Source organism: Colletes gigas, unplaced genomic scaffold (genome assembly GCF_013123115.1).
Source record: "Colletes gigas isolate AHSC1104 unplaced genomic scaffold, ASM1312311v1 Colletes_gigas_Sc00006, whole genome shotgun sequence".
NCBI lineage: Eukaryota > Metazoa > Arthropoda > Insecta > Hymenoptera > Colletidae > Colletes > Colletes gigas.
This window is the reverse complement of record NW_025106635.1, coordinates 2,855,073-2,883,059: the sequence shown is the minus strand read 5'-3', so window position 1 is coordinate 2,883,059 and position 27,987 is coordinate 2,855,073. Positions and strand designations below refer to the sequence as shown.

The following is a 27,987-nucleotide window of genomic DNA, read 5'->3' as shown; positions in this document are numbered from 1 at the left end:
GCTGAAAATTAAAATAAGCAATTTCTTTTTTTTTAAATTGATCCACGAACGATGAATCGTGCAAAGAAATTGGGAAACTTGCTCAGCAAAAATCTCGATAAGAAAGAGAAACGTCTCTTCAGTCCTTCAAACGCTGACGAACGTAATCAATTTCTCCCTGGCACGAACGGTCATGTAATTATCGTTTTATTGCGTACGTTCGTAAAGCGGATGGATCGTTCGAAAGATAAAATGTTTTTATTCCCGGTTGCAAGACGCATAGTTCGGTTTCTTTGGTCTACCACTGTGACCAGTTTATACATCACTGGGCGCACCCCAAACCGGGTTCCACCGGCGTTGCGGCACGAACGAAGCAATTTGTTTGAGTTAGCCGAAGACGGCAACCACTAAAGATGTATATTTAATGTTCTAGGCCGAACTGGCTGCGTTGAGGGATCGCAAGGCGGCGATGCTGGCACTGAACGTCTCCACGCACAGACTGATCACCGATCTCGGTAACTCCGCGTCGTTGAACTTCACGGAACTGAAAGACGGCGTCACGGACTTGTACCGCGTCTGGGACGAGACTTTCCAAAAGTGAGTATTCATTTATTCGATGTTAATTAGGTTAATTAACATCAGTGGCAGTACCAGCAGAGTCAGAAACATTTAATAGAATTGCTAGTAATGAAATTATTCGAATAATTTATATACCGATTGTAGTTTCTCAATAAAAAGTCTATTAAATATATTAAAAACTTTAGACGCGTGCAGTTCCGAAGATACTAGAGTTTCATCCAAAATTGATCCACTGTTAGAAGCGGCAAGGCTTCCCCTTTAATATGGGTTTTTGTTTTTGTCGATCCGACTTTCCGTTTTCGAGATATCATCGTGTAAAGACAATCGTAATTTTTAAAATTCCGCTACGCCTGACGAAAGCCTATTAACGCGTATTAAAAATATGAAAAAATTTAGACGCTTGCAGTTCCTAAACTACTAGTGTTTTATTAATAAATGACCGGTCGTTAGAAGCGGTGAACCTTCCCCTTTAAAATGGCTTTTGGTTTTTGTCGATCGGACTTTCCGTTTTCGAGATATCGTAATTTATGTAAAGGGGTATTTTTCTTAATTTGACTATCTCTGTCTCCGTCTGACGCGTCGCGCTGGACCTCTTTGTCGCACGTAAGTCGTGACTCGCGTGACCTAGTTTCGCGTAGTATTTCCAAGAATTTACTACGCACTGTTTACTATTGTCACGCGAGCGAGATCAATGAATTCGCGCGCGCACAACAAAACGTAAACAAACCCTATCTCCGAAACTAGCCACCGCATCGACGCGAAATTCAAAACGCTATATCTCCGGAACTAATTACGCTATCTAGTCGTACAAACGCTCATTTTAAAGGGCTTTTCATCCCCTATCCGACGAACATATAATTCATTATTATTTATGCTATCTTCCATGTTTATTTTGCAATTTACTTTGATACTATATGTTCAAGGAAGTTTTAATTTTGTCCTGGCGGTTAAGTGAACGCGTTAGAAATATCTGGCGTTCCCCGAATCGATATATCTCGTTTCCCTCGGTGACCTAATAGAAACGTAACGGTTTCGGAATGACCAACGAGCGAAGCGTGTGCGATTAGGGATTAATGACGTTGGCAATTCTTCGTCCTCCACGTCGAGAGAGTTTCCTTTTCTCGTGGAGGGTTATCGAGTTTCGGGCCGCGTGGAATAGCTGGTTTAGGATCATTGACTGACCGTTGGCTGGCCGGCGTGTGACGTTCGGCAAATATTATGAGAGGCAATGAAGCCTCCAAAGCAAACATCGGGAACCCGTGGACACCATAGGTACCGGCAGCGAGGGCTCGGATCTTCAGGATTTGGACCCGTGTCACGGGATTACTAGTTTTAGCTGGGATCGCAAGTTTAATCTCGGATATTTCGAAAGTGTCCGTCGCGCCAAAGAAACGTCCATTGGACGATTTTACGCCCACCCATTACGGTGAATGTTCATTTATTTACATCGATGATACCCTCATTTTTCAATCGACAAATCACTCGTAGGAAAAATAAATGGATTATATTATTCCGCAACCGAGACTAAGTTTAACTCAATTTGTTCAAAATTGTTTTCTCATAGAATTGATAATGCAAATAATTACAATGTTTAAAATTTAAAAAGCCCATCGAATAACTAATGCAATAAGAGATTGATAGGCACACTTGTTGAACGATCTGCAGTGACAGTAGTTTTTTTTTACTTTTATACGATTTATAGAAAAGATTGTGCAAGGGTCGAGGAAATCGCGGAGCCTGAAATTGATACGTGCTTCGAGCAAAAAGCACGTCGCGTGCGGTTACGGTCGCATTTTAATTGCCGTATGAGCACTTGATTCCCCTTGTCTGATAGGGGTTTGACCCATGCAAAAGGGGTTTACCATTGACCCAGTGGGGTTGTGCAAAGGTCGGGCCAACTTCTCCAGCGTTACCCAGATATTTCTATTCTTTGCACGAGCGCACGCGATTGTTCCGTATAACGTACAAATCGTCCGATGACACCCGACACTTCATCTCGCGTAGGAACGTATCGCGGATATCCATCTTTGATTGGATATTCTGGACTCTCATTTCTGTTCAAAAAGATATTCGATCGGAAAGTCTATCGAAACAGATTATTTGTACAATGATTTGGTGTTATTTGGTTAGCTTATTTTCTTGTCATAGAATGGAAGTGATTTTTCGGTGGGACGCCAATGATCAGTCCGCGTGCGAGCCTCGGGGACGTTTGAAACGAGCCCGGATAAACTGTTTTTATTTGCCGATAGCGCCATCGGGGAGATCCACTAATAATTCGACGCCTGGCTGTTTGCCTACAGGCTTTGCCTTCGTTTCCACTTTTTATTACGTTGACCCTGCTGCGATTTTTCCATTCAATTTGGTCCATTGATTCCCGGAATCGGGAAGAACGGATGTTTATCGAGCGTCCTGGATCGATCGAATCGCCAAACTTTCGTGCGTTTCATTTCCAGTGGTTCGCCATATTAGGATTCGAGAAAAAATGAAATTTCTAAGCCTTCCACCTTAACGATAAATGTCATAAATTGCTGAATATCCATTAGTCACAGAAATTCTGAAAATCTTAAAAATTAATATCGTATAAAATAACCTGACAAGTATTTCTCTGACTCTAAATTATATAGAAAAATGGAAATAAGATATTTGCCCAGAGAATTGAACATTTTTCTAAGTTTCGTAGGACATGATACTGATCCATAGACGTTTATTTTTCAGGGGCAGCCAACAATTGTGCGCCCTGCAAGCCGTCCAGCAGTTCAGTATTCGTTTGACGGAGCTACAGTGTGCCTTACGAAGGGACAAGGACACTCTCGCAGTTTTGGACGTAGCCCTTCAAGCAGGAGCTACGTCGGAAGTAGCTTCGTCCGTTCGTCACGTCGCCAGGCTACTGTCCGAGAAACAAGACATCAGTTGTCAGGTAAGACCATTTTCCTCCTACAAAATAAACGTGGACATTTCTGACAGCAAAACACGATCCAACAATTTCGTTACAATTCGTTTTATTATCCTGCACGTAAATATTTGAGTATATCAACGATGCACGCTTGATAGTAATTCGGTAATAAACTGATGTACAGTTCACTGTGAATTGTCAACTGTTATATGGCGCGATTAGGTGCATAGAAACGGCTAGAGAGAATCAAGGGTCGCTAAACGCGTGTCTGCAAAGTGTTTTGCATCGAGATCCACGTCCCAGCGCGGATAATGGGTATCCTCGACTCCACGGTCGGTCCTTTTCATCCCTTTCATGCTTCGATCGCGCCTTTTCTCCTTTATTTCGCTGCTATAATACCTATTACTCCGTCCATGGAACTCTCGCTCCTCTCCTCTCTCGTTTCACGAGCCACGAACGAGATTGCTTCGGACCTTCCTCGCGCACGAAAGCCATTTGGTAGTTAGATGTGCCAAAGGAACGATCGTTTCTGCGTTTCCCCGTGCCAGATTCGATCAAATATTTCAACGAAGTCGTTAAACAACCGATAACCGGATAATTTCGTAAACATTGATATTATCTACTTCTTACAGTGATCTTAATTTTTTAAAGTCGGTTTGTTTGCTGCAATTTCTTGTCGGTTAAATACCGATCAACTTCGATAGAAAACATTTTTTGGGGGACTGATTCGTGCCTGCCCTGTATATTCACAATTTCAGTTGTTATTTTCCTGTTGCATTAAATGTACATATTTTCTCCGATAGAACGTTTTAACACTGATCGTATAACGAAGATTGCAACACTAATCGTGTCACTTTCGACCAGCTAAATTGTTTAACCGATATTCCCACGGCATCCTTGATTTTCAATCGGTTAGATAGCTGGCAGCAATTATTCAACGTCCTTGGATGGGATAACGGTTCCCGAGGGTATCGCTTGTGTGCATAAAACCATTTCCCCGCTTAGATTGGGCGAGTGGAAGGACTCCCGGGGATATAGCTGTTCTAAGGAAGGCGAGATTATAAGGCGAATCATGTTTATTGGTTCGTCTTCTGCTTTGAGAAAGAAACTTTTTTTTCTGAGCTCCGGTTTTGTTCGAAGAACCATCTTGACGGGAAGGGATTCCTCCCAGAGGGATCGAACGAAGAACGTTTTCTGACTCGCATAACGATTTCACATTTTGGCAAACGTACATACAATATTGCACCCTTATTTATCAGTCGTTAATTAAATGCGTGTTAGTTTGCCAATTCTTGGGCCCCAAAGGCGACTTCGATCGTTATTTTGTCAGAATTTTATGTGAAAAAATGATAAAATATAGGGAAAGAGTTATCTTTTACTAGAAAACAAAATATATGAATAGGAAATTGATTTTCTAGAGGTGTAATTTAAAAAAAAAGACATCCATGTTTCTTTTGCATAATAATTTCTAATAGTAACTCGTGAGTCACTGTATTATATCGTTACTTTATAAAGTCTGTTAAATTAGACTAAGATAGACTAAATTAAAAATTCATATTTAACAGATGTTACGAAGGAGTCTCTGTGAATAGAGTTTGCAAGATTCACGATGTTTCCTGAAAGGGGTCGGTCGAGTGCAAAGGGTTGAATTGTTTAGAGTCTTTGGTCGATTATAATGGCAAGTAAAATGTATAAAGTCGTACGCGAGTAATGTGTCGCTACAGCTCGCCGGAAGGAGCTGCCAGAAGGGGAAAGAAGGGGTCAGATTAGAGGGTACGTTTGACAGATGACACTTGTCGATATCGTGTTTCGGTTAAACGCCATCGCATCCCCCTATTTCCAGCATATCCGTCTTGCATTTGCATATAAAGTAAATCTCCTGGCAAGGTCGCTTTGCGTCGGCTCGCCTCTTTATGGACTTAAGGAGAAAAGTAGCTCGAGGTGAAGCAGGTGGCAGGTTTGTTATCGGGACTTCCGATTGGCCTGGCCCCGTGTTCCGCTTGTCAGGGAAACGTGTCCCGCCCGTGACGCGATATTTCCACGTCGACGTTCCTCGTTTTTCCTCCCACGCGATTAGAATAACCCACCGATTACGCGCCAACGTTCTGTTTTTTTATTTCAAACTCACCGAAAGTGTCAATTTTAGACTTTGAATCGATTTCATTTCGTTTTATTAGAACGAGAATACATTGCAGATTATCGACGGAAGTATCGTTTTAAAATCAACGACTAGTATCTCCAGATAAAAATGAAACACAACTCAGCCGAACCCAATTTTCACTAAATTAAAAATGTCCATGCGTGGGATAATCGTCGTCGAAAGGGGGGTAGTAACGGCGAGAACGACTGGGAAAAATGCCCCGGTTCGCTCGAGGGATTAATTCGGTAGTCGCGTAAGATTAAGTTGGCGTGTAACGAGCGGATGATCGCGACGCAGCTTGGTAACCGTTCGCGAGAGTAAGAGGAGAACGTTGTCGCGGGGCAAACAGTCGTCGTCGTCGCAACTTCCAATTGTAGCCGCGCTTATTTCGCCTGTCGGGAAGACGTATGGCTCGCGACGCGATATTTTTACCCTAACAAAAGGTAAGAGCGGCGGCCTGGAGCAGCGAACCAACCCCTCCGTCCGTTTCCACGGCCCAGCCCGGGCGTTTCCTCGCGCGTTTCTTTCGCGACTCGGCTCGAACCGTATTCAAAGTCCCGTCAAGACGGAACAATCCCGCGGTGCTCTCGGTTTCGTCGATCTACAACACTCGGGGGGATAATTTCATGCACTCGGGCATTACATCTTTCTTTCTCCTCTCCCGCGATACCGCCGCGACCCTTTAACCGAGCAACGAACGAAGGAACTGGCTCCTCTTCGTTTCGACAAAGTGCTCGACATTACGACCTTTCCGCCTTCCCTTTTTCTCCGTGCTCTCCTTCGTGACTCGAAACCGAGAGAAATAGATAATGGGAGGAGGAATTCCGATTGGGAGCGATAAAACCAGCCGGGGGAGAGGGTGGCTCGCGGAGATATGGAACGGTAATAGTCACCGTCGACATTTCGTGTTTGGTTAGACGTACGAAAGGGGGGGGTTAAAGGCTCCTAACTTTCGGATTATTATATTTTTTAGTTGTTCCGGAGATTCCTTGAGTCGGTCGGTGGGTCGTCATTAAATTGTTAAATAACTTAACGTGGTAAATACCATATTTTCTAGAGTCAATAAACTGTGATCTTCGAATGGCCAAAGCATAGTCTTTCACGTTTCACTGGCTCCAAATGGAGGAATAAAAATGTTCAAATTACAAATCACACGTGTTCATGTTAAGAACCCCATACGCCGACACATAGTTCCGGAATCGTTGGATAAAATTGCTGATCGAATATCCGATTTCACGAGCATTTAGACCCATTTATTTTTAATAACTAGGTGGAAATGTAGAAAGGTTCGACGCGTCCTCGCAGGTCGTTTTAAACGAACGAGCAATACCGGCACGAAACGGCCATTCGTTTCGCGGCAAACGACGTCCAGTCTGCATATTTAATCGACAGCATTGTTCCGCGAACGCGATCGAGAGTAACCTCTTCGCCGGCGAACATTAAATTCCGAGCCGCGATCGTGGCCCGCGAGAAATCCATAAATTTTGATAGGCGTTAAATAAAATATTAGCAGCCCGGGCTGTGGAGGCACCGAGGAGGGCGTGAGACGAGTTTTAGGATCGCGTACGGGTCAAAGTCGCCCGTCGCGGGGGGCGGGGGGAGGGGTTGGCTACCACGGAGGCCAGCAACTCCCTGGGGAGCACGGATCGTTAATCGCCCGAACGATTCCCTTTCGGCTCACGTACGGGAATGGCCCGTGGAATCAGCGTAAAAATACAAATTTAATATCACCGTCCGTGGAGCGATCCCAGTCCTGGCCTCCGGGATACACCGTTGTCGACGAGCCGAACTTTCTACGTGGACCAGAAGCTTAAGGGACACGGCCTTGCGGTCGCCCCCGTTGATTAGCGCTTCCGGTAGTCGCGTAAAAAGTCGGACGTGTCCGCCGTCGTGTTTGCTCGTACGTTGTCCGGGACCATTCGCTCGTTATCGCTCGCCCGCGACACCTCTGTTTCTACGGGGCAGGAATCGCTCCAGAAATCTCGAATCGCCAGTGTTTTGCGTGGTTTCCGGTACCATCGAGCTCTGATTAATTTCGACCGATTTGCCTGAAGTGAACAGTAAGTGTCATTATTTTTCTGAGAGAGAGATAGTTGTACTATTTATGTCTTGAAATGATAGAAAATATATGTGGAGAGTGACGAAAAGTTCAATCAAGGTCTTCTGTTATAAAAAAATTAATTATAATTTCATTCTCGACCTGTTATCGTACTACAGTTCGCGCGTTCTCCGTCTGCTTGCCCTTTAGGCTATTGCATTAGTTTCATTCCCGTCGCCAAGTCCTAATTATACGTCGCGATCGAATTAGACTTGTCTAAGTATAAGATAGGATAGAAATAATTCGTAGTCGGATAGACTGTCACACCGCTGACATACAGATCGCGCATCTATTTTTCGCGAATCGATGCTACCCCCTTTGCTCGTCGAGATCATTACAGAGTTCCATAAAACTTGAAACGAAATCATCCCCCCGCGTGGTCTTACGATTGCTATCGCGTTCTCAAGGTTACCGCGGATCTCGCGTTACAGGGCACCGAGGCCGGAAATAAGGAATTCTCGCAGTTTTCTTCTACGTGATTGGTCCTTCGGGCAATGTGGATTCTGACTCGACTCACTTCGTACCTACTATCCGTTATACAAGAGTATACCGACTTATATATATAGGTTAGGTTGAAGGTTGCTACTTGGTATGCGGATCGCGCTTTTCATTACCGGAGGCTCTCCATCCCCCTCCGTTTCCGCCGTTGCAACAGCCTAAACCAACCCTCTCCTTCTTCCTCGCCCCCGTTTCTCGTTCGCCTTCTACCCTCCGCCCCTCCCCCTAACCCACCCCTCGCCTCGTCGCTTCGTCCTCTTCTCGCAATACTCCGCACCCTGCTACCACTTTTTTACTATTACCACTGCTGTCTGGTATCAGCGTTTCGTGTCGCGGCCTCGTGTCCCTTTTCCCGTCGTTTCCACGGTTTCTTTCTTTTGTTAACAGAGAGGGGGCAAAAGTTCATATCGAGCCCCGAAACTGTTACGTGACGCTGGCCATCGGGGATTGTTTTCGGGAACACGTCGTAGACGACTGTGCTTTGTGGAAGTCACAGAATTAAAAATGGGCTGATTCTCTTTGAAAATTGTTTTATACCAAATTTTTTCGTTCTCCATTATCGAGAAAATTGATACAGAAAGTAAATATACCATGCAATTTTCTTGTTGAATTCAGCTAAAAGTTAATTGCGAATAAATATGACAATATTCTTTTCGTCGAGGACGCCGGAAGCAAGATAAATATTTTAATTTTCCGAACACGGTTATTTTACGTTTCGAAGCAACGCGAACGATTTATGTACTTCCGGGAACGCGAGTCGCTTCTTCGCCCTATCAGTCCTAGGGTTAAAAGTAATCGTTGAAAGAAGGAGCGTGACCTGTATCCTTCCCAAGATTTATCGTTTCTACGGCGGAAAGAAATGATATATTTCGACCCTAATAAACTTTCGTTCCACCCAGAGAAAATTTCTAACGACGAATAAGAGATAAACAAGCATAACTTAACATTGATCTTATAAAAAATATGTAAAATATTTAAATAGGCTGATATAAAATGGCACGAGTCTGTTGTTTGACACTGAACCCTTCTGGATCATGCTCCTTTCTTTCACTCTCCCCCATCCCACCCCTTCTTCCTCCCTATAATCGTCTTATATGCCTTCCTGTTGCCCGGCGGCAGTAACCAACACTGGATTACGCAATATTCGATATCGTATTCTCTCGGGGTGTATTTATACCTATCAGCATCCCGTGATCTAATCAGGAACGCGGCTTAAGTACATCCTTTCATTTCCTACGTAATCGATCGCGAGATCTTAGACGCTCTAAACCGAACTCTCCTTTTGTTTTTCGTGCGAATCTATTCGATTGGTTCCTCGATCGATACGTGTTTCGATTCGATTAAAACTTAAGTAGATAAATCCGATGGACACACGTTGTAGAATAACCTTTCGGAAAGTATCCAAAAGGGAAGAGCAAAAAAGGTATCTCCCAGCATCGGGAGCAGTCAAAGTCACGCGACTCGATGGTCTTGTTTCAGAACGGGACGGTGTTGAAAGACGCGACCACGGAGGAGGTGAGCGGCGTCGCGACGACGAAGTTCGTGGACGCCTCGGCGACCAGTCTGACGCAGGAAGGTGGTTCGTTGTCCGACAGCGGGATCTCCGACAGCGGAAGCGAGCAGGAGCTGAGCGCACGGGAGCGACGACTGGCCGCCCTTCGACGGCTGACGCGTACTTTGGAGAGCCAATTGGCCCCAGGAAGCGAGGCCCTCACGGAGCTTTGGAAGAGAGTCGACGACGCCGAAACGGAGCTACGCGATCTGCAGAAACAGTGTCGAGAGTTAATTGTGCGCACCGCCGCCAGCGTCGAGGCGAGGGCTGCCAAACGTACGAGCAGCCAGGTCCACCATTTCGCCGAGTGAGTATTTTCCAACCTCTTAAAAAGTAGCAATAGAAACACGAATTCGTGGCTTTTCTTGCGGAGACGTTACAACTCATAAAATATGTTGTATTTTTCCATCGTTTCCAATAAAATCATTGCAAATCGTGCAACGCACGCAAGAAATACTTTCGGGGTAAACGCACGGAAGCGCAGTTTTTAATTTATTCAGGCGTCTGAAGACGCCACGACTTGAGAGGGAATAAAGAACGACCTTCTCGGCTCGCATTCCATTTGCATAACGTCGAAATGAGAAGCAAAGAATGAAGGCGTCTATTTAGACGCGGGGACAAGAGCTCGTTCGTTCATAGTTCTGCTCCCATAACGCGTCCACTCATTTGAATATAAGAAGTTTGCCTGTGAATGAACGCCCCTTGACGCTGTCGTGTCTATCCACTGAAAATAACCACGTTAAGATCTCCGTGCTGCAGCTTTTGCAGAAATTAATCCTTCCCCGAGCTAACAAATTTACGTTTCCGTTCGCGATACTTAAATTCAAGCCACCAGATTCGCTCGCGGTCTGTCGTATTAATATTTACAGGAGCAGAAAATTGAGATCAGAAGCCAGAATGCGGTCTTAAAACGTGCGTTCCCTGTTTTACTTTCTTCCCCTAGCGGATTCGTTTCGTGACCTGCTCTTTCAATCGCAATTGCTCCCGAATTCCCATTATCACCGGGGCCCACCTTATTTAACTTTGTTTGAAGGATGTTTTTTATAGTCGCGTTTAATCACTGCTCGTCGTCCACGGTAATAGGTTTAGTTTTCGCGGGCATAGAACCGCCGCCAGCCATATTGCGTCATAAAAGAAGCTGTAAAAACTCGTCGACCCTTTTTCTTCGCGTCCCACGGTCCCCGTGTATTTCTCTTCTCTTCCGTTTCACTCCTAGAAACGTCTCTAGGCTTCGTTCAAAATGAACATCCATCATAATCGAATGAACCATCTATAATTCGAGCACTAACTTAAACTTACTTACGAAATAGATAGTAACTATTCTAGGATTTAAAGAAGAGAATTGTACTTGAAACAAATATACGAACGATACAATTATTCGTTCGAATTTAAAACACGCCGAGTGATCAGATTTTCTTTAAAATTAATATAGTTACAAATGTCAACAGACAGTGAACAGGAAGTTTCTAAAACGAACCCTTGATTATCCACAAAACTTACGTTTTACTCGTTTCCTGGTCCTTCGCCCGTGGGATACCATAAATTAATTTGCTTCGTTACGGAGACACGCCTTCAAGTTTTAGAACAACGAGAAGTTTTGTGATTAGTCTGTTTCGCAATTAATTTAATCTCGGAATTAATCTAGGACCCTTAAATCTACCAAGACTGTACAAATAAGTTCAATGACAGTGGTTTGCAATTGTCGCGGAATAAAATTTCGGTTTCGTGAACGATCTTAGCTGTTGGGTGCACGAGATCTTGAAAATTTTCGAAATTCTCGATTAACAAGATATCGTCGAGATCTCGATGTTCTCGAAAGCATAAGTTAGAGATTCTCGTTAGAAATGAGTCGTTGGATTATTAACCAGGATTTTTGTTTGCTCGTGTGTGCAGCAAGCGCAAAAAGGCCAGTTCCACGGAGATGGGGAAAGAGGGATCGGATCGGATCGTGGCGATCGCGACGAAGGGCGGCGCGACCGACGCCGGGGACCCGGACAACGAGCCAGGTTTGCCTCACAGTTGGGTCTGGCGTATCCTGAAGACAGCATTGTCCTTTCAGCTGGCCCTGGTCGCCCTGCTCTATGCCGCCTATCTCCTCGAGCCTCATTGCTGCGAGGCCACCAACACTCTCAATCTGTCTCTCACCCCTCAGCTGCGCTACGTTAGGGGACCGCCGCCGGTGTGAAAGCGTCGCGACGCGTCGCGGAACTTGGTAAACCTTTGCCGGGCAGCATCCTGCGCGCCGCAACACGAGAGGAGCGAACAGATCGATCCCTCAGTCACCGAACGCTCGTAGGGCACGAGGAGAGTGCACGATTCCCAAAAAACAAAGACAAAATTGCCGAATCGAGCCACGAAACGCCGCCAACGTGCTTGCAATCGCCGACAAAAGCACGTTTTCTTGTATCTTTCGTACTGATTTCTCGCTTCGAACGCCTTACGAACCGCTGATACGCGATTTAACGCGCAATGATCGATAGAGTGGACGCTGACCGCGGGAGGGCAGAGTTTTGCATCGTTTGGGGTGATGTTTGATCTCATAGTTTCAGTTAGAGTTAGAAATACTAGTAAAAATTTTAGTTCCTCCCGTTTATAAGTGAGACTCTCGTTGGTCAATATTTTGGTATATTGCACAGAATTATATTACGTAAACTAGGATTTAAAATTTTCTATTTTTGTACGTAATATCAACAGTAGATGCCAGCACTCCAGGACTAACACTTCTATTCACTTTGTTCTATTATTCTCATAATATCTAACACTCTGTCCTTGTATTTCAGGGTTTCGTACGGCGTTTACTCTGCACATAATTCTACGCAACGGAATTAACAGAATTCCGGCCACGTTTCCGAAGAACATTTAAAATATTAATATTTTTCACAGCCGTTTCTTCGCGTTTCAAAGCACAAACTATTTCGTTACGTTTGTTCCTAGTTTTTTACACTACATTTCCGTGACTTTCCTTTAAACTTTTATAATATCGTTGGCGCGATCGTAACCCGGGTGGTACACTGCCAGTAGAATTTTCGAGGATTCGTCGATCGCACATGCTCAAAAGTAGCGACGAAATTTCCGGGTTCCTTTTTTCCTGCCAAAAGGTCGAACGTGCGCTCGTTCGTAAAATTAATAAAAAAGAAAAAAAAACAAAAATCGAAAGTGAGAAAGCCCCCCAGTGACTGAGGACAATGAGCACTACGTCAAAAAAGAAAAAAAAAAAAAGTGGACGCAAGAATGCGTTGTTTTTTTAATGTATATATATATACGTTTTTACGAGATAATATTTATGAGTGCAGAATCGTAGAAGCGACGAGCGGTAAGTATAGTTCGTACTTGCATTACCTGCTGTGTATCACGTGTGTTCGCGAACGAGGGAACGAAGACGAAGCCAAGCGCGAATATAATTCGATCTTCGAACAAAAACGATACCGGGTGCCTCGATTTAACTTGGAAACCCCGTTCCTCGCTAGGAACGATAGGAGACTGTCAAGAGATAAGGTTAACAGAGTATTTATAAAGAGGAAACTTTATCTTTTATCTTTGACCGTGAATCCTTTCGAACGAGACGCACGACTACGAATAATATAACTTATTTCCGCGAGGTTCACGAGGTATCCCGGTTGTTCGAAGCAGCGAACGCGACGGCACTTTTTGTTATATAGTATAAATATTTATTTATATATGTTGCAAGTTAAATATTATATACATATATGTATTATTGTTCGTAATTTAACGTCGAGAGGAGACATTTATATTTTCTCTCCAAGAGAAAACGGACCAGATAGATAACGTCAAAGTTTTTCCGTTCGAAAAGCTATATATACATATGCATGCGATGTCAAGTGACATTTTAATACCATCATTTTGTTGTTTTCAGTGATTTTGTTTGTTTTTTCTTTTTTTTTGAAGATTGCAGTTTGCAATGGTTGAGTGGCGTCGAGTACGATGGATCTTTATTTGATCAAATTCTGCAACGAGCTTGTTATTATTAAATAATACAGTTGGTCTCATACTTCGACAAGGTACTTACAGCCTCGTACCTGTAAGCTCGAAAAAAACTAAAAATAGTACTTGATGCTCAATGAAAGTTTCACACGGGAAATGGAGTTCCGTCGTGAAAAAGATCGAGTTTTCTTTTCGGTTGCCCTCCCCCGAACGAGGGCCCTTGCTTTGATTTTGCACGCGAGAGAAAATCAAAAGGAAACTTGAATTCCATCCGACGAATGCGAATTTGTAGAATCGTTTCGTTGAAACGCCAGAAAATGGTGTTTGAAACGACACACGCGCGAATTACCGCGAAATCTGTTTGAAGTTCCTGTCGAATTTCACAACTTCATACATTTTACTAACGCGTCGAGCGTGCATAATATTTGTTCCTCGTGAGCTTGATGGGAACTACGAACATTCAATTTATCCCATTCTGTTTGCCAAAGTCGACGAAAGTATCGAAAGTTCGATGAATGGGTACGAGGAGATCACGCGAGCAAAATGTACTGCTCGGAATGAAAGAGAAAACGAAAGTGAAAATGTACATTGCACGATCGAAGCGAACGATGTTCGCTCTAGAGGGTGGTTTTATAACGAACGTTCGAGGCTGAACGATACGAACGAAAAAAAATGTTCTCTGGTTCCTGCCATTCGAGCGGAACAGTCAGAATTTGATAAATCGTGTCCTAACGAAACAACGAAACGCTAAGGAATGATTTTTCTACATATTGCTTCTAGTTAGTGCTTGAAGAATTTTTACTTGTATACTCGTTTTTGTGAGAAGTAAGATCCAATGGTATAATGCAATATTTCTAACAGAGTTGTGAATAATTGTCAATTTCGTATTTTTCTTGAATCACTTTCTCAACGTTGCTTAATGTCGTTTAGTCGGGGCTGCGCGGATATTTGACAGCTGTAACAACAATTTGCAAATCACGAAAATCTTTCAAAAACATCGTTGTGTGTTTATTCACTGTTCGATCGAGCTTTGGACATTTTATGATAAAAAGTGTCAAATACCTGCAAACACCCACGTGTTGTGTAACGTGTATAGGCTTGTATAAAACACACTGAGGATTTTTGTACGATTATCGACGATGCTAGGTAAATTTTAGACACGGTGACGACCACGATGGTGGTTTCCCAAACGAGCAATCATCGATAATAGTAAGGTTGTGCACGCGTTCGATTTATACAGTTTTCATAGACTTCCAATTCGTTCATTAAGTGAATTAATGTTTGCTTGATTTAAAGATTCGGGTAGCGAGCAGTTATCAATGACAGGAGAACGAGGAGAACTTGGGTGTCGAAGTTTATTTTTCTATATCGTAGAGAACATTATTTTTGCATAATGATAGTATTTCGTTTCACTGCCTATAAGATAGGAATAGGAAAGAAAAAAGAAAGAAATCTAGAAAAAAGATTATAGATTTATTGCTTTGTATTATAGTTGTTAAAGAAACATTTACAACGACGAGAATAACCGAGAATCTACATCGAATTCAAAACGATTTTATCTTTTTCTATCACGTTTTTAACGATCCAACAATTTTTACAGAATGCACAGCGATACGTTTTTTTAACATTTGTAAAAGTTTTAAATACGTGTTCTCTATACTTGAAGGAAACTAGAGTAAACGCGAGGCGATGATTAGAGATGTAAATAAATGCGTTCGAGGAGGTTAGCGATTCGCACTGTATAGTTCGAATAGTATTTTTTCTAAGTAAAAAAAGGAAAAAAAAAGAGAGAGAAACAGAACTTTGTTAATTTTCGTAGTGGACGAACGAAATTAAAGAAGTCTATTTTGTGAGGTATTTTGTAAGGGAAGGGGAATCGTAGGCGATAGTAAGCATATTCGTTCAATTTTAATCTTAGAACTAACACAATCATTTTGTGAAACGCGATGGCCGCTGTATTTCTCGATAAGATGGGAATATTTCGATGAAAATTTCGATCTTCGCTTATCGGGGAACGCAAAGCGACGTCAAAGACGATTCGCGTCGAGTTCGATTGGCCGTCGAAGGTCACCAGAGTAAATTCCCCCCACTCTCGCCGTCTGTGGTGACGTTCTTAATGGTGGGGAGACGGCCTTGAGCGGCCAGTCGATCCCGACGCGTCGACGAAACTTCGTTCGTAGAAACGGGCGAACGTTTCGCCGGAGTTTTGGAGGGTTTTAACATTTGCACGATGCTTACTGTGTAAGCGTACGCGTTTTAGGAGCGTGTTATTGTGCTTAGCGTCGACGAACCACGCGTCGGGACGCCTCACGCCACTCGTAGAATGCACAACGCGTCTCGCAGAGTTGCGTTTTATATTCCCGGAGACACTGCACGTGTTTCGTGGCGCCTCGAACAAACATCGAGCAAATCGAATTCGAGAAGTGTTCGCGATATCGGCGTCGAAACCGATATCTTTGTGAGAGAAAAAGGAAAAAGGTGATTGAAAAAAAAAAAAGATATGAATGTGGGTGAGGGAGAGATTCGATACGAATCGCAAAGGGTGGCTCCTTGGTCGGTCAACCCTTCGACACTGTACTTACGTGTTTTTGATCGCGACAAGCAGCGACGATACATTACGCGTACACATGCACACACACACAGACACACGCACACACACATGCAACTGACAGATTATACAACTTAAGAATCGGCTGTATTGCCTGCATAATGGTTTTTTTTAATCACACAGATCGATAGGATCGAACGGACTTCATTCAGATCTGCAGGACGACGACTCAGTTTCAGAGTCGATCGCGTTAAAGAGGGAACTTAAAAAGGGCGAAAGGGAGCGCTTTTTTTGTTGGAAAATGAATCACGTGTGAATTAGAATTTTCACGTCTGTCAATCACTGTGTGTGTCTCTGGTATATTTTAATTAACAAAGAAAAAAAACAGCTTGCACGAGATTCTAGATTCGGAGTAAAATGATTGCGATAGTTGGTTGAGAAAAAGCGCTCCGTTTTCGTCGTCATAGTGCTAGAGCATTATCATGCACCTTGCAGGATCTGTCGCGCAGCGCGTTATGGGGAAGAACGACGAACACCTGTAACGTGTATCGATCGGGATCGTTTCGATAGGACGTTGCGCGTCACGTTCCACGGTTTTAAGGTCCTCGGTTCATCGGGTTTACGTTTTACAATCGATACGACCGTGGCTCATCCTGTTGGGACGGTGAGTAAACGTTTGAATGGGAAAACTTGGAATCGACGAACACGAGGCCTTTGCCTCGCCCGCTTCATTTACCTATGATAATGTGTATAAAGTACCTGAGAAATCAAAATATTACTTATATACAGTAACGAGGAGGATTCTTTTGTCTCCGTTCCGCCCGTGTTTTAATCCGTAGCGTTTAATCACGCCCTGTAATCGTGTAACGATCGTGTCGTGCTTGTACCCAAGCTTCTGATTTGTCGCGAAATGTATTCACGTGCGTTGCTATTTAGCAGCTACTTAGATTATACGTTGCATGCGGTTTTTATTTTTAACGAAAATTATCATGTAAGGCGGTATGTAAACGTATTTGCTATGTATCGGGGGAAAAAGAAAAGAAAAATATCTAAGAAAAGAAAAAAAGAAAAAGAAAGGTACATTTAGGTTTGCAGATATTTTTACGGTGGGCCCACGGTTTCTGGTGAATTTTCTCGATGGATCTCGCGTAAATCGTACGCGATCATGGATAAGTCGGTTCTTCTGCGCGATGACGCGCAGACTTTTTAAAAGAAATCGTGGGCCATTTTGCGACAAAGCTATCGGAACGTATTTCCTCGAGAGTACGATGCCTGTTTGTATTAGTATGCTTAAAAAGTGCAAGCGAAATTAACCCTCTGCGAGCCACTCTTAGTATTACGAATCAGTATATATTTTTTTCTTTTTCCGTTTACATCGATCCAAGTATTTTTTTCTTTTTTTTTTTATTGCTCACGATTGTTCGTGAGTTTGGTATTATTATCGCGTGAAAACGAGTCGGTTCGCAGAGGTTTGAACTTGATTGTATCGGTAAGGTTTTTGTTCGAACACCTTGAAGACGCGATTGAGGTTTAAGTAGCGAGTATGCTTTACGTTTTATTTTACAATTAGGCGCCGTAATGTCGGACGTAAATATTATTGCATGACGATTGATCCAACTCGTATTAATATTTTTATTTTTTTGTTTGTTCAATATTATTCTCGATCCTGATGGATTTTCCCCAGTGGTTTGTTCTGCCGTTTAATTTTGTAAACTTTGCGTCGATTACCGCGCCGAATGGATTGTTTTACCGCGAAGAAACGCGTTCGTTTAAATTCCATTAGTTCTCGTTATTTTTATTTTATTTCTTATAATATTTTTAACGATTTTTTTTTTAAAAGATCACGATTACGTTTAGTTTCGTTTCGAACGTGTTTCTGTACGGTTCAGCTTTTCTCCCCTTTTAATATACTTATCGTTAATTTTATTTGCTCAGACTCGTGCGATTTTGCCATTTCACGATGCGCCCCATTTCGGATTATACGCTCCCATTCGTATAAAATTTCATGTCATCGAATCATTCATTCACGTATCATTGCGTCTATAACATTGTATACTTATATCCGAACAGTACCGATAATATTTTCTACGATTACGGAGTATTCTAGTGTATTTTGGCACTATGGAAAAATAAATTACAGTTTTGGACAACACTCTGTCTGCTATCATTCGACCGTGATCCCAATTTTCTTCGTTTCACAGACTCTGCGCCGATTTCGACACCTGCTGTTCGTAAGAAAACTCAAATATTTCACAGGAATTTTGGATTTTACATTTTTACCTAGTTTGGTTACTCAATGGGAGATTCTAGAGGCCAAAATAATACAAAAATCAAGAATATCAAGCTGTTTATTGAGGCTTCGTTAAAAAGTTATTAAAAACTTAAATTAAAAATTTTCAAATCGTCCTTAAAAAAATATTTTCAGTTGCGGGGAACGATTACAATCATTTTTGGTGAGTAGACATACCCCCGAATTCCTATCCACTTTCGAGACAAAAATTCGAGTATGTGTGAAATTTTTCGACAAAATTAAAAATTTTCAAATCGTCCTAAAAAAAATATTTTCAGTCGTGGGAGTCAATTTCAATTATTTTTGGTGAATAGGCATACCCCCGAAATCCTACGCACTTTCGAGAAAAAAATTGTTTTCCGAAAATACAATGTCTGACCATACCATTGAGTCCTTCCCCTGAAATTTCATGCGAATCTTTAAAATGTCATAACTCCTGAACGGATTGGACGATTTTAATGTTTAAAAATGCAAACTACGCGTATTTTAATGGAGAATATGTAGAAGTTGCAAAAATATTCGAAAAGATGTTCCTTGATGCCGCAAAATAAGAAAAACCCCATAAAAGTCGGCCAATTTTCAAACATCCATAACTCCTACAATAGTGAATATTTTTCAATGAAACTTTTTTCTGAAGTAGAGCCCATGGGTACCTACAAAAAAGTATTAGACAACTTTTCAGTAGGGCGTGAAACAAAAATATTAGAAATCAAAAACGAAATTTAAGGAAAATCGACAGGGGGTAGGTGTCTAAATTTTTCGGCGAAAAAAGAAAATTTCAAATCGTTCTAAAAAAATTATTTTCGTTTGCAGGGCTCAATTACAATCATTTTTCGTGAATACACATACCCCCGAAATCCTACTTGCTTTCGAGAAAAAAATTCGAGAAGGTGTAAAATTTTTCGACAAAATTAGAAAATTTCAAATCGTTCCAAAAAAATTATTTTCAGTTGCAGGGGTCTATTACAAACATTTTTGGTGAATACACATACCCCCGAAATCCTACCCACTTTCGAGAAAAAAATTCGAGAAGGTGTAAAATTTTTCGACAAAATTAGAAAATTTCAAATCGTTCTAAAAAAATTATTTTCGTTTGCAGGGGTCAATTATAATCATTTTTGGTGAATACACATACCCCCGAAATCCTACGTGCTTTCGAGAAAAAAATTCTTTACTGAAAATATACTGTGTGATCGAAAATGTTTCTATAACTTTTTAACGAGGCCTCAATCAACAAATTAATATCCTTGATTTTTGTCTTATTTTGGCCTCTAGAATCTCACATTAACATTTTTCCCGGGGTTGGTCGAACATTCTGTACAGTACATATGCTTTTGTAAAAATTTAGTATTCCTATTACTTATAAAAACACCAGAGCAATACGACCCTGAAATAAATAGTTTCTGTGGGTGTAAATGGACCCGGATAAAATTTAATTTAATAATTCGAAGTAAACGATAGAAATGGGTTGGTGGAATCGAATTTAGAAGCATCTGTCTCGTATTATGTAGTTCAGGTTAGCGAAAAGTCGCGTAGAGGGGGTGGAGAACGCGCGCAATGCTAAGCGTATCCGCAATAATAATCGTCCGGGGCGATTGATACAGAGGTAGGATGATTGCGGTGTACCTGAGCCCGATTGTGGCGGCGTTAGTGAAGTCAGCGCCGAGGTAGGGGATATTAGAGGTTAAAGGGCGCAACCGCCATGTTATTACGACTCACACCTGTACCCCAGGTAGACCAGACGCGGCCAAAACTTTTCTCCGAGAAGTCTACTTTAATGGTTCCAGGATATCGTAAGTCGGTGCTGTAAATAAATTATTACTGCGACTGCGGTCTTTAATCCGCTCTCGTGCATAGATTTGCCCTTTAATCATGCGACGTGTAACACGTTGCAATTTCGAAACGGGATTACGTACGTACGTTCCGGCATATTACGTACGCCCGTGAAGATTCTAATACAGTTTCGCGCGCCAAACCGATTGCATAGATCCTCGCGTAATCGTCGCGAATGATACTTTTCAGGCGGTTACGTTTTTCTTAATTGCCATCCGGAGGGGAAACCGTTGCCCGTAATTGGCGCCTCTGGCAATTTACCGTTTGAACGATTCGATTACGTTTCGTGCAACGTTCCTGCACGGACGAATCGCGGGTATTTTCGAGCATATGAGATTCGAGCACAAAGATTAGATTCTGGTTATTAGGATTTCGACGGAGAGCTTCTTTTCACCGAACAAACGTTGAAAAGAACAAAGACACTGTCTATTTGTCGTTTATAATTCTGTCTTTCTCTTTTACAACTTTTACAATTTTGCATTAGATGTGTGTAGAAGTTGTCTATGAAAGGTTCTATAAACGAAGCGAAAATGGACGACCAATTATTGTAATAACTAGACTACGGATGCAGCTATAGAATTAATATGCAAAAACACAAGAAATACATTAGGGATTGAGTTCTTTACAGAGACTAATATGAAATAAGCTTGTATGATTTTGTTTAACAGAGAAACAGAGAGATAAATTGCAGTTTAGTCGTCGAGTAAGTTTCACACAGTCGCGTCTACGTTCGAAGACATAATTAAATAATTCAGAAATATATTTTAGCTGCAGCGTGCTGAAACCCCAGCCCTCCTGCAAACAGTTAAACAGTCAAGTGGACGGCTCTAATTTGTAATTTACGAGGAGAAGAGGAAGAAGGTAGGAGAGCTCGAGTGACAAGACCGCCAGGGACGCTGGCTTAACAGCGGCAAATGAGCGAAGACAAGAAGTATTATTTTTTACGGGGGACGAACCCCCGAGCGAGCAAATGGCCTGTGTCGCCGCTCCTCTATGACTCCTACGGGGTTCTTTTCCTCTCTATCGTCCCGTATACCCTCCGTTTAAGTAAGCAGGATCGCCTGAAACACCCACCCCCCACCCCCGTCATCCTCTGTCTTCCTCCTTTCGCACCCTCGACCACCCAAAAGGGTTGAGACTGTGCGAGCTGTAAATTACCAAGAGGGCATTTTGATTAAATTTTTTATTGTAGCAGCCCGGTTACAACCAGGCGCGGGGGTGATTTAACCCTCCCGCCAGGCCTACGTTTTTATTTTCCATTCGCGTACCTGAATCTCTGATTAGAAGTAATAATTCGGACTCCCGCGAATCCCTATCGCGGAAACGCTCGTGAAAAAAAAACAGAGACACGGGCGTTGCGACTTGCAGAGAGCTGGATCGTAAAATATGAACGCGATAATTTTGCAGGAGAAATCGCTTCTTGGATGTCGAGCTAGCGAGAAGTTTCGAACGGAAAGCACCTGTGTTTTAGAGATACTCAAATCAGATTTGTAGTTGTACGTGGAAGTCCTTTCTGATCGGGTTGAAGTTATTTTCTATACGGGGTTTGTCGTAGAAATAAGGGAGGATAGTCGATTCTTGGTGAAAAGCGATTTATTGTATTCGAAATGTGTGACTTCGATGGTATAATAATTTGCATGGTCAACTAACTATACGACTGTTCTACTCTTTGATTTTCATCTTGGGGGTAGTTAAAATATCGTGTCTTATTGATTACAAAATTGCTTATAAAATTATTGTGTAAATCTGTACACGTATACTGGGGTAGTCAGATCTTATAGAGTTTATATCCTAACGATAATAATTGTGATTTAAATAATAGTGCATGGGTTTAATGGATGCGCTTATGGATCGTAGCGTGCGTCGAATTTCTCAGCGTTATGGCGACGTCCGACACCCGATAGCCAGGGTAGATCCCCGGGCGCCAGGGAACACGATAAGATGGACAAGAATCGTACGCGGTTGGAAAGTTGGCCCGCCGTATGAACCCGTCCGGGGCTGATAACAGAAATTCCTTCGCGCATCCCTTGGTCGTTTGCGAAATGTCCACCGAGGGACACGGTCGGCCGCGAGACGGTGGGTCGGTAGGGGGGTCGAATCGACTCAACAAGTGTTACGTCAGAACGAGCTTGCGTCTACGGGTTCGGTCGATTCGCGTGGGGTGTCGACGTGCACTCTCATTCCGTGACACGTAATCGGAGGCGGTTCCTCCGCCTCGCGAGCTTCGCGTCCGATAACGGACCACATAGAGGCCAACGCGTTCACTCCTGTTTTTTGTGTCGGAACAACCGGTCATGAGGAGGACTTGGAACGCTTACAATCTATAAAATGGCGGAGATATCGAATTCAAAGCGCGAGAGGTCTTGGAAAATCTTGATGGGGTTGAAGGTAGTTACGATTCTTGAGAACTTGGATCGTCCATGAGGTTGTAGGGTGTATTTCTATGGTTTCCAGGTTTGATTCTCGTAGTTTGAGCGTTTCTGAATTTTTTGGAACTTGACTCATCTTCCCAGTCATACTCGTCGTAGGAGAAGGGGTTGAAAGCTTGCGGAGGGCCCCAATAATCCACTCGAGGGTTGAACCATTCTTTTCCAACCCGAATAGAAATATAAACTCCTCGAGAATGTTTACTTTTCAGTCAAAACACACCCCCTTAGTAAAACTCACCTGAAAGCAGTACTAGAATTCCAAGCTCGAGAAGAGATTAACCGTTTGCACTTGGAGAGCGTTTATTAATACGAGCTAACGATACCAGTTGCAATTGTGTTATTAGTTTAAACTTGCAGAGGGTTAAAGCATTCCCTTGGAAATTTCCGGGGTCGTGGGGCGGTTTGAGGTAGCGATCGCCCGGTAATCGTGGGGCAGGAATCCGTTTTTGGAGTCGAAAATTGTGAGGGTGCACGGTATCGACGGTGGTGGTTGGTGGTGGTGGTGGTGGGAGGTCGGGGGCAGCTCGGTAGGGATAGCGGATCGCGGGTCGCGGTTAGGTAGGACGTCCGTCGCTCGGCGGCGGCAGTGGGTGAAGAGGGAGAGGATGGAGGCGGTAGGTGTCACGTGGGCGCATTGAGGCCCCGCCTCCGCGAAGTGGCTCGAAGCGCGGCGCGTCATTCATGGCCGAGCCAAAGGCTGCGGCACTCTCCGGGTCCGTCCAAGCTGCAGCGGCTCGCGAGAGGAAGCTACAGGAACACCTGTCTCCCACGCGTGAACGTGACCCATCCGCGACGCGCGACGTACGCGCGCACCAGGTTAGAACGGGCTGCCTCGCGGCGGCGAACCGCGGTCTCTGCTGGCGATTAGGAACGCGAGGGTGTCCGGTGAGCCGTGTTCCGGAGCCGGTGGCAGGCTCTCGGAGAGGCCGCCGGCTCGCGTCGCCCCTGGACCCGCCGAACATGTGTCGACAGTGTGTTGTCAAGTGATTCTCGACGGGGATCTGGTTGCGCGGTGGTTGTGTGACGACGAACCAAGGTGGAGGAGGAGGAGGAGGAGGAGGAGGTGGATTGCACGGTGCGCGCGTTCGTTTCAGTCTCTGTCACCGGGGTAACGGAGGCTCTCGGTGCCGGGACGTTACGGAAGCGCCTACGCGTTTTTTGGACCCCAAAGTGTGGTTGTTGTTGTTGGTTGTTGTTGTTTGTTGGTTGGTTGTCGCGCAGTGTGGTAAGCTTGCCCGCGGCCAGTGTGATCGGGGAGGGTGCAGTGTTTTCGACGTACCCCGGACAGCCATCGACGTTCGTGGTGGAGGGCTGGCTGATGCACCGCGGCGGCGGTGTCGCCGGAAGCGGTGCTGGTGGAGCCGCTGGTATCGCCGGTGGATCGGCCGGAAGTGGCGTCTTACCCGCCGCGAGTCACCGCGGCCTCGAACTGGAACATCCGTCGGCGATGCCGGGTGCACCGGGCTTCCATTGGGGGGCGATGCTCGCCGGACACCATGCGGCCGCCGCGGCGGGCATGATGCAGCCACCCCTGTCCGCCGGGGGTGAGTACGCACCCGCGCCGGCACATCACGGGCCCACGCACCCCGCCATGCCTATGGATCTCCACGTTCATCAGGGATTTCCGTACTACAGGTTAGTTCATCATCTTCTGGAGGGGGAGGGCTCTTTCTAGCGAAGATAACTCCTCTGGGAGTTAATGAAAGGGGTTACTGATTCCTCAGGATTTTGGTTCACGGTTCCTAAGAGTATTCGTGAATGGTCAGTTTAGGAGAAAGGTTCGCCACTTTCGAGGGATTCGGTTCAAAGTATCGAGCATCAAAATATTCTTCTTTATGGTACATCCGAGTATTTGTCAATGTTTAGTTTATGGGAGAGGTTCTCCACTTCTCAGGGTTTTCATTTACGAAGAAACTAATGAGTAACCACTGTCAGAAGTATCAAAAATATCCTTCTTTATGGTTTCTCTGAGTGTTTGTGAACGATCAGGGTATGGAAGAGGTTCCAAACTTCTCAGGATTTCGATTCACGATTCCAAGAGTATTTCTATACACTTCTCGCGGGGTTTCAGTTCATAGGAACTAATAACTATCAAAATATCCTTCTTTATAGTTCCTCCGAGTATTTGTGAATGCTCGGTTTATGAAAGAACTTCCAAACATCTCAGGATTTTGATTCACAGAGAAACTAATGCTCGAATTATCGAATGTAGATATTAGTTATTAAAGGTGTGACGATGATTCCAAAACGAATCATTAATAACTAAGTCCAAGGTTCGATTTCGAATTGTAATTTTTCTTAAAAAGATAGCTGAAGCTAACAAACATGCTGTTTACATTTGACACTTGGAAATTCAAGTAAGATTCAGCGATCAGAGATTGTTAAAAGTATAAATTGTTGGTTATACAGCTACCGAGTTTTTAAATGCAAATCATAGTCAATAGTAGAGGCCCATTAATGCGCTTTGGTTTATCTAGGAAGGATTCAGAGTCTTTGTAAGCGGCAATGGCGTCGTCACAATGAAAGACGTTCGTTTAAGAGGTGCAAACATCGGCGTTTGGCCCTTTTACAATTTGGTTCCGTTGTTTCCGTGTCAGATTAGGTGCCTGGATGAGTGCATAGGTAGGCAGTGTTGGGTTTGGGGAATTTACCCTGTAAATATTTCTATGCTAAACGAATACTCCCATGTTTACTCATTTCGAGCAAACAGCTCGGTTAAGTACCCGCCTGTCTCAGGGTTTCTATTAGACGAACGATCGAGTTCATTGACGTTTCACTGACACCTCACCGATCAGTGTACTTTCTTCATATTAAGAAACTATTGTCGTTTGTTCATAGATACATAAACATCCCCAGTCTAGCGATTGTAGATCGATACAACATTACATTACAACGATATAAGAAATCTTATCGAGGCATGCTTTCGTTCTCTATCAATTTTGACCATTTTAGTCCGTAGCTTCGTGCGATTTTCTTTTTCCTGCTGTAGTCTCGTTTAAAATCTAGAATGCCGCGGTAAACTGTCGATGAGATCGTAAACTAGCGTTTATCATAATGGAGAAGTATCAGTCAAAACACGTCGTACGTGTTGATTCGAGGCCTGCGCGAAACTGAAACAGCGGATGCTCCGGGGTAGGCGAAAGATAGCCATAAATTGCTCAGAAATATCAGTCTTTTGCGGGAATAATTAGACGGCGTTTGTTACCCGATTCACGTGCGTGCAATAAATAATACCGTCGGATCGGCAAACTTACGGAAATGAATAATTTATGAGACAGCGTACAATAATTAAATGACCAATATGCTGGTTATGCAGTCTGACGCGTAAGCGTGCTCGCCCCGTGGCGAGTTTAATGGGACACAGACCGCGCGAAGTTAACGTTTCGCATACTTTCCAGGCCGATTATGCCAAATAATACGTCCGTTGTCTAGTTCGTAAATTACCGCGGACACCGGTGGACCCCGTCGTTCGACGGTTTTGTTTCGAGAAATCGTTCGCCGCGGACCGTATCGCGGACGAGATATCGCGGGGCATGCTCGACACGTACTTGGTTTAATGTAATTTCGCACGCGGGAAGAATTTACCGTCCGCAAACAACTCTCCTAACGAAAATGACAGAAACGTCGCGTCTCGATCGGAACGTACACGTGTTTTATTTTTCGCGATCTTCCCGCGAACGTTCAATTTTCTCGATTACCGGGCTTCAGAAATTACTAAATCGTCCAAGGTGGAGCTTCGTTGTTACGCTCAACGAGGAGACCTAATCCTTCATAGTTTGTCCAATATGGTAAATTTGAATTGAGCGGCACAGACTTTGTAGATTGTAATTTTGTTATTACTTCTCCAACGATATTCTGGCTCTTCTCTTTTTCTTCTTCGTGTACACGAAGCTGGATTGTTTTCGATTTTTATGAGAAATGTTCTTGCGCATTCTGTACCTTTGCTTACCGCAATCTTGTTTCTCGTTTGGACTTCTGATTTTCTTCGATGTTTTTCTTCGTTCACTGGTTTCTAATTTCTCAAAAGGCAAAGTAGAATTCACCCTCATGCTCGTCATAGCTGTTCTCTTAAAATCACGTCGATATAGTTTTCTACAGAATGCTTTGTAGAGGGTTGTCTCAACCCCTAAATACAGTAGTTCCTATCTTACTTCGTTTCTTATATTTTCTCATATTAAGTCTGTAACTCTTTAAGAATAAAATTTCCCATAAATGGATAGACATTCGCAGTCTTATAATAATAGCTCGTTGGCTTCTACTATTTGATGTACCCTTACATTGATAATTAAATCGATATTGTTGTAAAAATTGTAACAAGGTTTACTCTGCAAATTTAACATAGTTTTAGTTTCAAGACATAATTTTAGGAGTTTTGCATACGACAGCCACGCCAAGATGCATAATTTGCTCGCGATCGACGCGCGTGCAAAGATCTCGCGTTTACGCAACGGGCGGGGCCTCCTGCGCGAAGTTTTGAAATTTTTGGGATCGACGAGAGCCACTGCGACCGGGGGTAACTGGTTCAACCGATAACGCAACGCTGACAGCTCCATGCGCCTGCGAGAACCAGTTCGGCCGCGGAACACGCGTATCTCGTATAATATTTATAAAGCCGATTTCTTCTCGCACGTAACCGCGCGCGCGTTAATAAATTTCAACCGGACAAGTTTATCTCGCCGTACGGCGATCCTATCGTGGAAAAATATTTATCATAACTCGCGCGGCATCAAAGGCGAGGATTCAATTAATCGCGTACGGCGTATCCGACTGAAAATTATTTCGAAGCGGGCGCCTGCATTTCGTTCTCGAGGATTTCTGGACGTCGAAGGATACCGGGTAGCATCGATAACATCTTTAATTCGTCTTTTGATCCACGGGGAATTCGACGTGTCTGACTATTGCTTATCGTTTCTACTTATGTCGTGCTATAGTACAATCTTGTAAATTAACTTCGAGAGAGAGAGATAGATTTGCCACTCTGTATTCTGTCCCGTCGGTGAAGATTATTATTGTGACGTTTCAGGACTCTTTGCTATGGTTGTTGAAGAAGATCCTGTTTCGGTAGACGCGCCTACCAGTTGGTAGCTACCTCCCATATATGTGAAGACTTCGCATGAAATTCAGCGGCGATAAAAATCTTAATAACAGCCATCCACTGGCCGAAGTGCGACTAAACGTTTGAACAGTCTCCGTGATGAGGAAATTC

General features: G+C 43.5%; 2 protein-coding genes across 6 annotated transcripts in view; both read left to right on the top strand.

Annotated features, from left to right (window-relative positions):
- LOC122395770 overlaps window positions 1-18,381 on the top strand; it is a 124,736-nt gene extending 106,355 nt beyond the window's left edge. For all 5 annotated transcript variants that reach the window (XM_043393619.1, XM_043393617.1, XM_043393616.1 and 2 more), the window contains exons 18-21: window positions 413-576; window positions 3,274-3,475; window positions 9,667-10,046; window positions 11,633-18,381. In XM_043393619.1, coding sequence (XP_043249554.1) covers window positions 413-576; window positions 3,274-3,475; window positions 9,667-10,046; window positions 11,633-11,924 — 1,038 coding nt within the window. In that variant the 3' untranslated portion in view covers window positions 11,925-18,381. The remainder of the gene's footprint in view (window positions 1-412; window positions 577-3,273; window positions 3,476-9,666; window positions 10,047-11,632) is intronic.
- Window positions 18,382-24,228: 5,847 nt separating this feature from the next.
- Window positions 24,229-27,987, top strand: part of LOC122395582 (protein trachealess) — a 136,154-nt gene continuing 132,395 nt past the window's right edge. The window contains exon 1 of the mRNA XM_043393268.1: window positions 24,229-24,416. Within this exon, the coding sequence (XP_043249203.1) occupies window positions 24,229-24,416 (188 nt within the window). The remainder of the gene's footprint in view (window positions 24,417-27,987) is intronic.